General features: G+C 37.7%; 1 protein-coding gene across 5 annotated transcripts in view; it reads left to right on the forward strand.

Annotated features, from left to right (window-relative positions):
• The window catches only part of LOC132131188 (dedicator of cytokinesis protein 3-like), a 181,724-nt gene that overhangs the window by 70,057 nt on the left and 95,404 nt on the right, over positions 1 to 16,263 (forward strand). For all 5 annotated transcript variants that reach the window (XM_059543182.1, XM_059543183.1, XM_059543184.1 and 2 more), the window contains exon 5: positions 940 to 1,036. In XM_059543182.1, the coding sequence (XP_059399165.1) occupies positions 940 to 1,036 (97 nt within the window). The remainder of the gene's footprint in view (positions 1 to 939; positions 1,037 to 16,263) is intronic.

The raw sequence follows: 16,263 nt of genomic DNA on the forward strand, positions 1-16,263 counted from the left end.
TGATCGAAAGCTAAATTTTGTCAGTTCACATAATCTTTTGTTCTAATATGCTGATTTAGTGCTTAGTAATTGTTACTGATTAATATTAATGTTGAGAACACTGACCCCAAACTTGAATAGCTATTCAAAGGTTAACATCTAAATCACTTAAAACTATGGATCATATTTTAATGTATTAATGGTAGGTTACCCCATATTTGGGTTTTAGGTGATCCACAATCCATTTTTACTGTTGAAGTTCTCCACCACCTGAAAAGATTTGAGACTTGCCTATGTAAATAGCTATGGTGATGTGATTTTGTTGCCTAGCTTCTGTAACAGGAAGGGCGCTCTGCACTCCATGTCCAGCCATGTCCCAGGATCAAATTATAGCTCATCAAAAATCTCAAAACAAGGAGAAATGACTCTGAAAGCTGTTACTTTGGACACGTGATGATAAAGCAGAACGATGAGATCAATCTGTTTCCACCGTGTGTCAAAGAAGGAGAGTGGAAGAACAATGAGGCCTGATGGATGTATAACAATGTGGAGAAGTGGACGGACAGGAAGAGCTAAAGAGAAAGCAGGAAGATAAAAAGGAGAATTTAATGCTATTGGTTTATGATGAGAGCGCTACATACAGTGTACTCTTATTTAATACATAAATGAATATTATTTATACATAAATTGTTATTAATGATATTATATGATGATATTATATATATATATATATATATATATATATATATATATATATATATATATATATATATATATATGATGTGTATTCATTCTTTGGAGTGTAATCATACTAACCTCTGGTCAATGTTTGTTGTTTTCTGCTTTGGTTTGACTGACAGACTTACAAAGTTTTTTTTTTTTTTTTACACTATTTATTCAAACTACTTTTTGGCAGGCAATCACACTAACCTGTGGTCAATGTTTGTTGTTTCTGTGCAGGCAATATGAGACAGTGGTCCCGCTGGAGGACCCCATCATTACGGAGGTCACCTCTACGCTGCAGGAGTGGTCCGTCCTGTGGAAGCAGCTGTATGTGGTGAGTACTGTACCTTCCGATGGGATCCTCCATCTTCACTCCGCTGTGGGCAGGAGAGGCTTTGCCTGTGCTACAACAACAAATATCACTCGGGAGGCTGGATTAAAGTACCTTCAGTCATGGAATATAATTTAATGACACATTTTACTGATTTCATATAAACATTGTATAGGTAACAATGAAGTTTATTCTTCTCCCTGTTCACCAAAAACTTACTTTAATGTCTTTCTGGAGGAAAGGATGAATTTAAATCCCACAGCTTGGATTCAGCGCAAACTAACATGGCAGCGCCCATCACCTATTATAGATCAACAAACATGATCATTATAAAGGTGTTTAAACTACAAAATATATATTCGAAAAATACAATATTCGAAAATTGCATATTTCATAATAGAATTCACACGTTTGTGAATATTTTGAATAGAAAAGGAAAAATGAAATAAAAGCACATACATCACTCATTTACAGTACAGCTATTGTGGCTGCAGCGAGTCACGTGACAAACATGACACATCACCATGGAAATAAAAGGTGATACATTCTAAAATAATGGTCGCCTAATAAAAAAAAATTGGGAAGTCCGCTGGAATATTTTAAAATCTATGTGAAAAGTTTAAAAATTATAAATGAAACAAATTAATGAATCGCTCATTTGACAGTTTATGTATTGCATGGTTGTGACCAATTCAAGAAACAAGCATAATTCATTTAAAAATCTATTTATGAACAGTGCTCAGAAAATCAATGCTAATTTGGTGGTCGGCTGAATCAAGGACGACTAATTCGGACTGATTTGGGTTGCATAACAAGGCGAACACAGAGCATCATGAGGCTGAGGTTCAGCTGATAGTGAAGATTCATGCTCCACGGCTCCGGTCAGGGAAATGTGGACAAGACAACAAGCAGCCAGTCACGTGGAAATGCTTGTTACAATGATAGTAACAACAACTGTCTCAGCTGAGATCTCAATGTATCTGGGACTCAGACCAAAGCCTCCACTCTTATCAGAAGCCAACACAGGCGATAAATGTATTGGACTAATTAGTCAACAGTGTTTTCTGAATTTGCTGTAGATGGTTTGGCTAGGTTTGGGTGTTTATAACTGACAGTCTGACTGAGATCATAGATATGTATACATACTGTAGATGCCTCATTAACGACTGTTACTATGGGCCCCTATAAATGTAAACCATTGGCCATATTGGTAGGGTCAACTTGACGTCATTCACCATAATTGACCGTTAAGAAGGTTAAGAAGGTGCATGCATCTACGTGCTTGGCACAGTCGAATGGGGAATCTACCTATACATATCTATGGCTTGTGTAACTCCACTTGCGCTATTTCTCACAGCGAGTGTCGTGGCAGACACCCAAATCACTGGGAGACACTGGGAGTGATTGATCTGCACTCTCGGCCGTATTGGGATGAAGTTTGTTTCTGGGTAGTGCAGAGTGACAGTGAAGTGTTGTGTCATGATATGAAAATCCTCAAAGCGTCAGTTACCACTTAAGTTTGTCACAGAACATACTGTACGAGTGACCTCAGCAAAATATGTGCATATTTTAAGTGTTTAAGTCATGCATATATTTGCTAAACATCTTGAGGCTCCAAGTTAAAATGACCAACCGCGATTATGCAAATTAATACTATCTTTTATGACATTACCTGCCTCTCTCCTCAGATTATGGAAAAGTGCTTCTCAGGCGTTTCATGAGCTTTTCTGTACACCAGTCACTCACTACAGTATCTAAACTCTCAAGAGATAGGTTTTAGCAACATTCATGTCTATATGACTCTTGTTTCTAGCATAGTCTGTATTTAATCCATACTGATAATCTGATTTACAAAAATTATTGGTAACACTTTCTATGAAGCATGTATTTATAATACATTATAAGGGTATTCTTAAGGTATTATAATAAATGCATAATGCATTAAAAAAAAGACTGTTTACATTGAAAAATCATACAACATCATGCAATAATGGCAATATTATTGCCCAATATATAATTGAATCATGACGATAAGCCTTTTGCGTCAGAATATTGATGCTAAGGGTTTCTTATTCAAAGCAATGGGTGACCCTGCACATTGAAAAATTATGCTAAAGGGGTTCCCTTTTCGTCAAAAAGCGACGCAAAAAGTGTCCTGACCAAATGTGACGAGTTGGAGCGAGACATACGGAGTTAAAATACGGGCTTCATTGAAAGTGTTACCATTATTTTATTGACAAAATCAAACATTGTTGCTTTTCTCGTAAGCTCTCATGTTTGCGAGACATACGGAGTTAAAATACGGGCTTCATTGAAAGTGTTACCATTATTTTATTGACAAAATCAAACATTGTTGCTTTTCTCGTAAGCTCTCATGTTTGCGAAAGATCATACACTAGCTTAAAGATTGTTCTGTAACATACTTTGAATCGCTGTTCTGTCACAGTCGCTTAAGCATGTGGTCAGCCTGTCATCTTAACGGTAAATACTCATGCAGAAGGATACAGCTGTCAGTGTGCTTCTGCTTGCCTGGAACACTGTCATTAACCCAACCATACTAGGAGAAAAAAAAAGAAGAAGAAAATTACAAACAATGAGAAGTGAGATAAAACAGCACAATTTGAGACTATTTGTTTGTTTGTTTGTTTGTTTATTCATTCTTTTAAAAGGCACATTAATGCCACAGAATTTTTGTAGAGTTTCAAAAGAAAACAGAGAATTCTTCTGCTGGGGGAAAAACAATTTGATTTGACCGTTCAAACTGATTTCAAACCACACATGAATCTGTTTTGTTGTCAGGTTTGATGTAATTAATTAATTAATTTATTAATTAATTAATTTGTTCAGAGTACAAACAGTTAACATATTTGGTCAAGTAATGCATGTTAAAAATGGATGTTATTGATGCACTCAAGCACATGTAACATGCTGCTTTAATGCTTCAGCTGGGATCTTTTAACACACAGGCAGTTGTTTTATTCACATCAAGACCTGTTTGGTGCAACCCCCATCTGCAATGTTGCCTGCAGTGCAAACCAACAAAGATGTTGGAGCGCATGTGTGAAAGGGTTTTTTTTTTCATCAGTGTGATGAAAACTCATGTCACACTGTCATTTCGTCCTGGTTAACTGTCACTCATAGCCCACCTCATGCTCCCCACACTAGAAAACCTTTTCATACTCACACTTTCTGTCTAGACGTGGTCCATTTCAGAATGGCCATGTTTCATTTGGGCAGGATTTTCAATGGTAAGCATGTGGTCTTGCCACTATTTGTTGAAGATTGATGGCTATTGAATAGTGTCATGTATAAAATACACTATTTGATTTTGGGTTTGTTCAGACAGAAAGTGCTAGTATTAGTTGGTTAAGTACTGTCGAAAAAGATGAGTCTTTAGATGTTTCTTGAAAATGAGTAAAGACTCAGCTGTACGAATTGAGATTGGGAGGTCATTCCACCAGCTGGGCACAGTCCAGGAAAAGGTCCGTGAGAGTGATTTTGAACTTCTTTGGGGTGGCAACACAAGGCGTCGTTCACTTGCAGAGTGCAAACTTCTGGAGGGCACATAAGATTTAACCAGTGAGTTTAGGTAAGATGGTGCCGTGCCAGTGGTCGTCTTGTAGGCAAGCATCAGTACCTTGAATTTGATGCGAGCGGCTACTGGTAGCCAGTGTAACCTGATGAGGAGAGGAGTAATGTGAGCTTTTTTTGGCTCATTGAAGACAACCCTTACTGTTGCATTCTGGATCAATTGCAGAGGCTTGACAGTACATGCAGGAAGGCCCGCCAGGAGAGCATTACAATAGTCCAGTCTGGAGAGAACAAGAGCTTGGACAAGAAGTTGGGTTGCTTGCTCTGACAGGAAGGGTCTAATCTTCCTAATGTTGTATAAGGCAAACCTGCAGGACCGGGTCGTTGTAGCAATGTGGTCTGTGAAGCTTAACTGATGATCCATCACAACTCTTAGGTTTCTGGCTGTCCTCGAAGGAGTAATGGTTGACGAACCCAGCTGTATAGAGAAGTTGTGATGAAGCAATGGGTTAGCTGGAATCACCAGGAGTTGTGTCTTCGTAAGGTTAAGCTGAAGGTGATGGTCATTCATCCAGCTAGAAATGTCAGAGGTAAGAAAATCCATGCTTCTGAATGACAGATCCTAATGACGTCATGTAGATGGAGAAGAGAAGTGGTCCAAGTACTGAGCCTTGAGGAACCCCAGTAGCAAGGTGTTGTGACTTAGAAACATCACCCCTCCAAGACACGCTGAAGGATCTGTCAGAGAGGTAGGACTTAACCCACAGGAGTGCGGTTCCAGAGATTCCCATCTTTCTGAGGGTGGACAGGAGAATCTGGTGATTAACGGTGTCAAAAGCAGCAGACAGGTCCAGTAAGATGAGTACTGAGGATATTGAAGCTGCTCTTGCTAGTTGCAGGGCTTCAGGTAACTGAGAGCAGAGCAGTCTCAGTTGAGTGGCCACTTTTGAAGCCAGATTGGTTGCTGTCCAGGAGGTTGTTCTGTACAAGGAACATAGAAAGCTGGTTGAACACAGCTCACTCAAGTGTCTTTGCAATGAATGGAAGAAGGGATACCGGTCTGTAGTTTTCAAGAAGCGCTGGATTTAGAGATGGTTTCTTGAGCAGTGGGCTTACCCGAGCCTGCTTGAATGCTGAGGGAAATCTTCCAAAGTGAAGAGAGGAGTTGATAATGTGAGTAAGTGAAGGTATGACTGAAGAAGAGATCGCTTGAAGAAAGTGACTGGTGATCGGATCAAGTGGACAAGTAGTAGGATGATTGGACAGGAGAAGTTTGGAAACGTCCATTTCTGAGAGTGGGGAGAAGGAGGAGAAAGAGTGTGCATCGATCACTGTGAAGTTGTCCTCAGTCCTCAGTCTACGGACCCCCAAAGCCTGGTTTGTTTGACTAACGTGATCATTCCATTTAGCAGTCCCTGGCTCAGTTGGAAGAGGTTGGCGAGAGCGCGGTTCGTTTATATATAGATCAGTGAGTGTGAGCGCTAACCACGCTGGAGTGCAGATCATCTCGGTTACATACGTAACCCTCATTCCCTGATGGAGGGAATGGAGATGTTATGTGCCTATGGGTATATAAGGCAACAGCATGCATCCACTCATTCAGGTTTTATGCTGAGGAACCGAGAACGTGTCCTGGCAACAGCGAATAGTTCAAGGCTGTGGCATGGAGACACAACATCTCCGTTCCCTCCATCAGGGAACGTTGGTTATGTAAGATATGTTAACAAAAGATATGCTTAAGGTCGTAACATTCCCAAAGCCCCAGCGCAAATTCACTGACCTTGGCAACACATGGGTGTGATGGTGACACGATGTGTACCGTGGCGCCATGGGAGTGTAACCAGTGCAGTCCCCCAAACTCCCTACGAGTGGCACCAAAGGGACAGTCACCATACCTGCAGTGGAGCTGCAATGGGGAGTTGTGTTGGATGGCCCCGAAAGCATCGCATTCTGAGTCATGACAGCAAAACTCCCCGTGTTCATGGACGAACTGTCTAGAGACGCGTGGAGAGTCATTGCATCTCTGAACCACGACCTTTTGGCCACTGGCGATAGGGGGCATAGCAAGTGAGAATGAGGAGGCAAAGCATCACTCATTGTCAACCCACGAGCCTTGCCACTCAGAGAAAAGGGAAATTTCTCTTTTATTGAAAATGTGGGTATTGCTGTCCGTTGGACCAGCGCGGGACAAAACGAAAAGAAAACTGAAGATTCTCCACTCGGCCCTCTTCCGGGGGAAGTAGTGGTGCTATCTCCGCCAGCTCCTGAAGAGCAGGGAGGCGCCACTCTCCTGCGCTGGGAGAGCCGGTGTGGAGGACGCAGGGATGTACCCACGCCGTCGAGCAGGCTGAGGCACTGCCTGTGACGGAATGGTGGCAGCTGGAGGTCATGTAGGGGCAAGATGTGTTGAATGGCCTCAGTCTGCTTTTGCTCCGCCGAGAACTGCTGAGCAAAGTCCTCGACAGTGTCGCTGAACAGGCCCACCTGGGAGATGCGAGCATCGAGAAAGCGACCTCTGTCGATGTCTCTCATCTCGGCCAGGTTTAGCCAGAGATGATGCTCCTAGACCACTAATGTGGACATGCAGGATAGTCATGGCATGCAGGGCATAGGCAGCTTGGCCAGCAGTTTCTTAAGGCATTGGCAGCGAGAGCCCCCAACAGCTTACAGGCTTTCGACGGGAGACTCAGATGATTCCTCCAAGTGGTGGTGTTTTGTGGGCACAAGGTGCACCGCAATCGCTCTCTCAACGTGGGGAATGTCCACATACCCCCTGGCTGCCACGCCATCGAGAGGGGTAAGGATGGAAGAGGGAGATGAGCGGCCTTATATACCTGTAGGCATGAGGTGTGGCTCAGCATGCAAAGTCCACTAGTCCAGTGGTTTTCAACCAGTGGGCCGTGAGTGGTATTGCAGGTGGTCCGCCAATTACTATTAAAAGAAATAATAATATTGTTAACATATGTAAAAATGTCTAAGTCATAACATAATAACATCATTTCATATATATATATATATATATATATATATATATATATATATATATATATATCGATCCACTCCACTGTGTTGAGCGAGAGCACTTCTCAGTATTCTTCACGTGCTATCGGAAACTTCCTATTTCCAACTTATAAAGTCATGATTATGGCCTTGTTGCATTCTTTTCTTTTAAAAATAACAATGGATAGTGGTTTGTGAATGTTGATGCTTAGCCTAAATTGATCGGGAGCATCCCCTCCTGTGACCCATGAATTGTCTGTATGTGTATTCAGAGCCAGTGAGCAACGGACTTAATAATAATAATAAAAAACTGCATTAATATGAAAACTGCATTAAAATAAGACCTTTATTCTAAATGACTTTGTTGTCTCAAATGATTTGGACATGTTATTAGTAACTGAGACATGGCTGAAACCTGGAGATATGGCGCCATTGACTGAACTATTACCTCAGGACTATCTATTTTAAACTCCCCTCGGACTAGGGGACGGGGTGGATGATTAGTTTCTGTTTTTAAAAACAAACTTTCTTGCCAGTCACTGTCCACCAATGCATTAAAAAGCTTTGAATTACAGCTATTTGGATTAACTGTTGAAAATGCGGTTGTGGTGGCACTTATATATCGCCCTCCGAAATCCACAACAGATTTTATTGGTGAATTTGCTGAACTTTTAAGTGAACTTGTAACACAATATGATAGACTCTTAATCCTTGGTGATTTTAATATTCATATTTGCTGCGGTACTGATTCTTTGTCAAAGGAATTCGTAAATCTGATGGAATCATTTGAACTTTCTCAATGGGTAGATGGCCCTTCTCATGTACAGGGCCACACACTAGATTTGGTTTTCAGACTATCTGTTTCTAATATGACAATGAGTGAATTTAATTTTTCTGATCATAAGCCAAAAAAAATTTCTACACCTTTGGTCCCTGAGTCAATTTCAATGCATAAGCCAGTACATTGGTCTCGGACACTAAATTCTATTGCTATATCTAACTTTTCTCAGATGTATAAAAACATCTGTGATAGTGAATTTTTAGACAGCTCTCTTCCTAATATTGGTTTAGATGAACATTTTAACCGTTTTAACTCTACTTGTATAAGTGTCTTAGATTCTGTTGCTCCACTTAAACCTAAACGCTTAAAGAAAAAAACTGAGCCGTGGTTGAACAAGACTGTACATAGTTTTAGACGGCTATGTACGTAGACAGGCTGAACGAAGATGGAGAAAGCATAGACTTCAGGTTTATTACGAAGTACTGAGAGATGCCTTATCTAATTTTCTAAATGCAGTTAAGAAGGCAAAATGTCAGTATTTTTCACAAATAACTGAAACATATAGACAAAAACCAAAGTTACTTTTTTCTACTATAAACTCTGCTTTAAATCCACCTATTAAAGCATATCCGGTACCTTCCCACCGAAATGGTGATGATTTTCTTAGATTTTTTTCTAATAAGATAGAAAATCATAGGCCAGGTACTGACGAAACTCAGAACAATTATGACACTGAAAACACTCAATTTATGCAACCTCCATGCTCCTCAGTCTGTCATGAATTTGATCCTATTTCTCTTTCACATCTACAAGAAATTATAACCCATCTTAGGCCTACAATTTGTTCATTAGACATTATTCACCTCGTAGTTTAATACAACTTTTTGACACATTAGGACCAAGTTTACTCACCATTGTAAATAAATCACTTAGCTTAGGGATCTTTCCAGCTGATCTCAAAAATGCCTTAGTACTTCCATCAATCAAGAAACCAGTTCTTGATCCTTTTTTGAATAACTATAGGCCTATCTCTAATTTGCCTTTTATTTCAAAAATTCTAGAAAAAGTTGTATCAAATCAACTACATTCTTATTTAAATTTACATGCTATATATGAGAAGTTGCAATCCGGCTTTCGAGCACTCCACAGTACCGAATTAGCACTACTGAAGGTTTTTAATGACATCTATCTGACAACAGATGCTGGAGATTCTATAATTTTAATGCTCTTAGATCTTAGCTCTGCTTTTGACATGGTGGACCATGATATTCTTTTGTCGAGACTCGAATATGATGTGGGGCTGAAAGGAACAGTATTCAATTGGTTTAGTTCATATTTAAGCGATCGAAGATTCTCTGTCCGTTTTGGCTCCATCCCCCAGGGCTCAATCCTGCCCCCTACGCTCTTTTCCCTATATATGCTCCCTCTGGGATCCATATTTTAAAAATATGATGTGTCATTTCACTGCTATGCAGATGACATTCAGATTTATGTCCCTATTAAACGGGCAGGAAAAAATTCATTTGAGCACCTGTTGGCTTGCCTAGACGAAATAAAGAAGTGGATGTCTGCAAATTTCCTAAAATTAAATGAAAATAAAATGGAACTTATACTCTTTGGTCCTTCTAAAAGTAGTTTAAACCACCTCCCTGAAGCATATGCACTTTATTTGCCGGTAAATACCTGTGTGAAAAATGTGTTTCATTAGATAGTTTGTTGAAACTGGATAAGCAAGTGAATTCTGTTGTCAGATCTTGTTTTTTCCATCTACGTATGCTGACTAAAGTTAAACCTTTTCTATGTCCCCAAGCTTTTGAATGGGTGATACATGCATTCCTGTCATCTCGACTGGACTACTGCAATTCTCTATACTATGGAATAAATTCAACAACTCTAACACGTCTTCAAATAGTCCAAAATGCAGCAGCGAGACTTTTAAAAGGCATTTGCAAACGTGAACATATTACCCCGATCTTAGCATCCCTTCACTGGTTGCCGGTTCGCTTTAGGGTCGATTTTAAAATTCTTTTATTTGTCTATAAATGCCTAAATAACCTAGCTCCCCTCCATCTATCTGAACTCCTAGAGCATTACAATCCTTCCAGAGATCTTAGGTCAGGTACACAGAAACTTTTATCTATACCACGGTACAGGTTAAAACACAGAGGTTATCGTGCCTTTGCCATTGCAGGCTCGACACTATGGAATAGCTTGCCTAATCATGTTCGCTCTGCACCTGACTTGTCAGTTTTCAAGACACGCTTGAAAACACACTTTTATTCACTTGCTTTTAATAACTTGTAACTTTCCTTTTTATTTTTATGGCTCTGTCCGTCGTGTGATATTTTATTGTTTTGTAAAGCACATTGGTCAGCTTGTCTGTATAAATGGTGCTATATAAATAAATTTTGACTTGACTTGACTTGACTTGACTTAATATATATATATTAGGGCTAAGCAAGTTAAGTTATTATCGTGTTGACACATTATTTGATTAATGCTGACAATTATAATCGTCTGAGGTAACATATATATATATATATATATATATATATATATAGAGAGAGAGAGAGAGAGAGAGAGAGAGAGAGAGGCATGTTAGCTATTGAATAAAGATAACTAGTAGCCAAATAACTATTGAGCAATATTAGCTACCTGTATTTTTCACATTCAATATCCTGTTTCACTCAGAAAGTAAATTTGGGTTACAAACTACAAGTGAAGTATTTGGCTACTTTGCTAGTTGCTAATTATTGTCTTTAACTAAGGGGACAATATTTATGTTGCAGACAAAACAATCCATCTGTATGAACCAATATTGACTAGGTAATGTAATGATTAACTGTGAGATGGTCGAAAGTCGATTCAAATATGTGACAATTCAAATTGGTTGAGATGCCAAACAGTAGGAGTTTACAGTATATGAATGTATCTCTCAAGGGATTTGACTATCTTCAGAAAACTTGCGTGGCATTTTCTTCTCATCTTGCCGCTGAACAGTCCGTATTAAAGAAGCAGCTCTGCTTTGTTTACAGCGGTAACCCAGGAAACACTGTATCATTGGTGTTTATCAGCGCCACCTGCTGTCTTATTCAGCTTATCTGCTGTTTCTTTCATATATGTTTTATTTAGTATAGTTTCATAAAACTAAAGTCAGGCCATTCTGTTTTTGCTTCAAGTTTTGAAATTATACCGTCTAATTTAGATTAAAAACTACTTGGATCAAAATTCAATGGCCTCTATTTTTAAATGGAAAGAGAACCGAAAAAACATTAGTTTGTTCATATTAAGAGATTTCTTTTATTTGTGTAACTTGTTTGATTTGTGGTTTGTTTTATAATTTAAATTAAATTTTGTTATATTTCAATTTCACAAAGAAACGTGCAGCAATAGTCTAATAAAATGAAACCTTTTCATTTACTGAATAATGTGTTCAATCTCATTTTGTTTAAAAAAATTGTGAGTAAATCAAATCGTGAAATCAAAATCATGATTCAAATCGTAAGTTGAGTGATTCATTACATCCCCAATATTAACATAATCTGTATTTAACTTAGAAAATTAAGATCACTTGGCAATATTTAATTATGTCTCAAAGTTGGTTTACACAAAAATAATTTTGACTTATTTCACGTTTTCTTGAAATGAAGGAATGAATGAACAAATTCTTGGATTGTAGGAGTCATCTTAGATTTATACTGACACCTAGCGGTGTGTATGTAGTGTTATGCAAAAATGCCTGTAGTAAGCTTAAGGCTGGGACACACCAAGGCAACTTCAAAGAACTAGCTGCGACGAAAGCCAACGGTGTTGTCGCCTCGCGTCGGCAGCATCGGACCAAAAAGCTGTGCTGGAACACCGCACAGACTACAGCCGACGGCAAACTAACACGTGCATTCTGCGAATGCCTGAGAGGAACGAGCTGTTCATGTCAGCAGCTATTAATAGTATATATTTGTCATTCAAAAGGAGAAACCTAAACAAAAATATACGAGATAAACACAGATATACAAAATGTAACCAAAGCAGCGCTTACTTAAAATTTTGAATAGCAATAACGTTAATAACATTAATCATTTTAAGTGGCTTATGTTGTTATGAAAACATTTGCATATTAGAATGATTGGGAAAGATCACGTAACATTTAAAGAGCCTTCTGTTTGTACTGTCTTCATTCACATGCTTGTTTTCATCACTTTTGCTTTAATTCTTTGAACTGACTCTTTCGCTTAACTGAACATCCCATCAGAGCTCTCACTCTCGCCGACGGCCCAGATGTCCCAGATGTCCCAATATGTTGAATCAGGCAAACTGCCACCGATGTGAGCCGACGAGTGGAACACACCAAACAAACTAGCCCGACCGTCGCTCGCCGTCGGCCCGACAATGGCAAACGCATTTTACTAGTAGCTTTTCTCCCTCCAGCTGATTGCTCTTTAACACTTTTCATACTACATTAGCCTGTGTAGGACTGTACATGTAGCGAATGTGACTTGTACAGATGCTGAGGGGTCATGACCCCGCAAAGGCAAAATGTGTGGTGACACAGCCTGAGGCCCATCGTGGTGCCAGGTTGTGGTGAATTCTGCAGTAATTCACACGTTCTGATGATGACACCTCTTCCTGGCTTCAGTGTCATGTTTCTAGGAAAGACAGAGGTGAACTGTGGCACTCAGAGTGTCTTTGAAAGTGTTGGTGTGTTAAAGTTAACTCACCGTATTTCCAACATGCAGAAGTTTCTCGAGGAGGTCAGCTTTCAGATGGTAACCTTTTAACTCTATGCTAGCATTCTGCATTTATTTTCAGAAATATTAAGAAAAATTATTTCATTTTAAATTATTTTTTACATTTATTTTATCTGTGGCAGATATGATTGTGAATGTATTTGTATATTGTCATTGTAAACCTTTTGCATGATGCTACATCCACACCAATAGGTGTCAGTATAAAGTCCATAATTTGTATCTAATATTCTCACGCTGGCCCGAAACTCTAGTTGACATCTTGTTACATCTTGTTACAAACACAAACTATATGTAACTTTTGAGCAAATAAGACATGAGGCCATAACCACAGGCAGGGTCGAAACAATGTCAAACAGGTATGGTATGGGTGAGACTAGAGAATAATCCAAAAACAGGCTTGGTCGATCTCCAGCAAACAATATCCAGAAAGGGTAATCCAAGAGCAAAACACAAAGGTAAGACAAGGCAGGAAACAAGACAACATGAGCTAAACAATACTCAACAGTGAATGGTGGTGAGAGACTGAGTTATATACTGACAGGATAATGAGGTAACAAGGAGCGAGGAGCTAATCAGTTATTATAGAAACTAACAAGATGGGAAAAGGAACAAGGGAACACAGAAACAATGAGGAATGAGAACATTTCAAAATAAGATTTCACAAAACCAAGACAGGGGAACATAAGCTGGGATCCTGACACTTTAATTGTCACAGATACATTTTTATATACCTATATTGTTTATTTTTAAAAGCGTGAAAATATGAATAATTTTATCTAATTGTTTAAATATATACATATATATATATATATATATATATATATATATACAGTATATATATATATATATATAAAAAGAATTACTTTAAGTTTACATAAAATTATAACATGATTATTAATTATAATAATAATAATAATATAGTTTATTATTAAAAAAATTTCATTTTATTTCTTATTATTATTATAATCATTTTGCACATACAATACTATGCAAAAGTATAATGCCACCATTAGATTTGTTGTTTTTGTAATAGTATAATGACTATATATAATTATCTCTAATAATTATCTCTTATCTATTAGAAAACAACCAGAAAATATTTGCATGCAGTATTTAACACACACACACACACAAGGTTTATACAGGCTAAAGTGGCAAGTATTTACTGTGACTTAAATGGAATGAAGCCCTAATTAATATCATTGCTTACAACTGTATTTGTCCTACTAATTTGTCAAAATTGCTTTGAAAAAAGATCTGTTACAGCAGGCTTGTGCAAGACATGCTTGAGCATTACATACACATGTTGTGGAAGTTTAATTTATTGAAATCTTTCAGTCAAACCTATTCCACTCAAAATGCTGAAAATCACAGAACTTGGCAGACATAAAATTGTAATTTTGCATCAGCAAGGCCTCTCTCAAAGGGAAATCAGCAAACAAACTGAATACTCAAGATACTCGTCCAAATCAACTGGATCATGAATGCTGAGAATTACCCACGTTTTAATTCATCATGCCATTTCATCTGGAAAGCTCCTGTTTGGGAATTATTTTACTTTTGTAGCATGATAATGATCCCAAGCAGACTGCTAATGCAGTGAAATTATATCGGGAGAGAAAAATAGATCATAAAACACTGGCAATCATGTACTGGCCTACTCAGAGTCCAGACCTGAATATTATAGAGGCAGTATGGGATCACCTGGACAGAGAAAGAGATAAAAGACCGTCTAAATCTAAAGAAGATCTCCGGGAAGTGCTGAAAAAAGCCTGGTATAATATAGCAGATGATTACTTCAGAAAACCTCAGGACAGCCTGCCCAAAGAGTTCAAGATGTGCGTAGTTCAAACAGAGGTCAAACTAAATACTGACTTTTGCATGAAGTCAGGGAAAATTATGAAAATTGTCATTTGTTTATTATTATTATTATTATTTTAATGTTCTATATTTTCTGTTTGTATCTTAATAAAGAGACAAATAAATAAGGATGGTCATTACATTTTTGCTAAAGCAACAAAAGTGGCGGTGGCATAAGACTTCTTCACAGTACTGTGTAAAACTAAAATGGATTGTTCACCCAAAAATGAGAATTCTGTCATTAATTACTCACCCTCATGTCATTCCAATGCCTTTGTTCAGCTTCAGAACAAATTAAGATATATTTGATTAAAACGGAGAGCGTAGAACATAATCATATGCTCGAGTGGCATTCGCTTGTGAGCACGTGTACAACAGTTAGCAGAATCAAGAGTTTACGGTTTATAAAGTATTAAATATTTATATTATTTCTTACACAAATAGATTGAATCAGCATATTTTTCAATACAACTCAGACTGTATTTTTCTGAAAGAATAAAGTCATTTACACCTAGAATGGCTTGAGGGTGAGTAAATTATGAAATAATTTTCATTTTTCGGTGAACTATCCCTTTGATACTAATTTGTAATAACATGCTATTTTTTTATTATATTTTTTATTATTATTTAAAAAGGTGATGATATGATAATATATTGTTTAAAAGGGAAAATGCTTAAATTATTTAAATAATTATTTCTAAATATTTACAAATATAATTTGTTTAAAAAGTGTATTAATTTTATAATAATACACACTAGAATAATAGTGTTTTAGAATAATAGATAATAAATTAGTTTTGGGACCATTAAGATCTCATTTTTGCATTGTGATGTTTCTGGACAGTTAAGCTCATTTTACCCCCAGTTCTTATTACAGTAATATTTTCAAATGTTTTACTCCTAGTAAAATCAAATCCAATATTTTAACCAGTACAAAAGTACTACCATTATTGATTGATTGATAGGTTGGCTAATGCATTAATGGGATTTGGGCAATAAAAATGTGTACATGAGCATGAAAATAATGTGACATTGAAAAAAAAAAAATATTAGCCCTAATATTAGGCTTCACGCAAAAATATAATCTAATTTTGCTGTTGTTGTTGTTAATATTGGACTAAAATATGAAATATTCTTGACAAGTTTCATGAGACTCGCACTAAAAGTCACTTTGGATAAATGTATATGAAAGTCAAACCACCATAGTGTAAAAAAAAGCATCCTGGAATACGCCAATGGTTATAACCAACATGATTAATGTCTCCTATCACGCATTCCCCAAGAAAATGACTCCCTTCCACTTCTACACACTG

This window comes from Carassius carassius, chromosome 48, assembly GCF_963082965.1.
Source record: "Carassius carassius chromosome 48, fCarCar2.1, whole genome shotgun sequence".
Classification (NCBI taxonomy): Eukaryota; Metazoa; Chordata; class Actinopteri; order Cypriniformes; family Cyprinidae; genus Carassius; species Carassius carassius.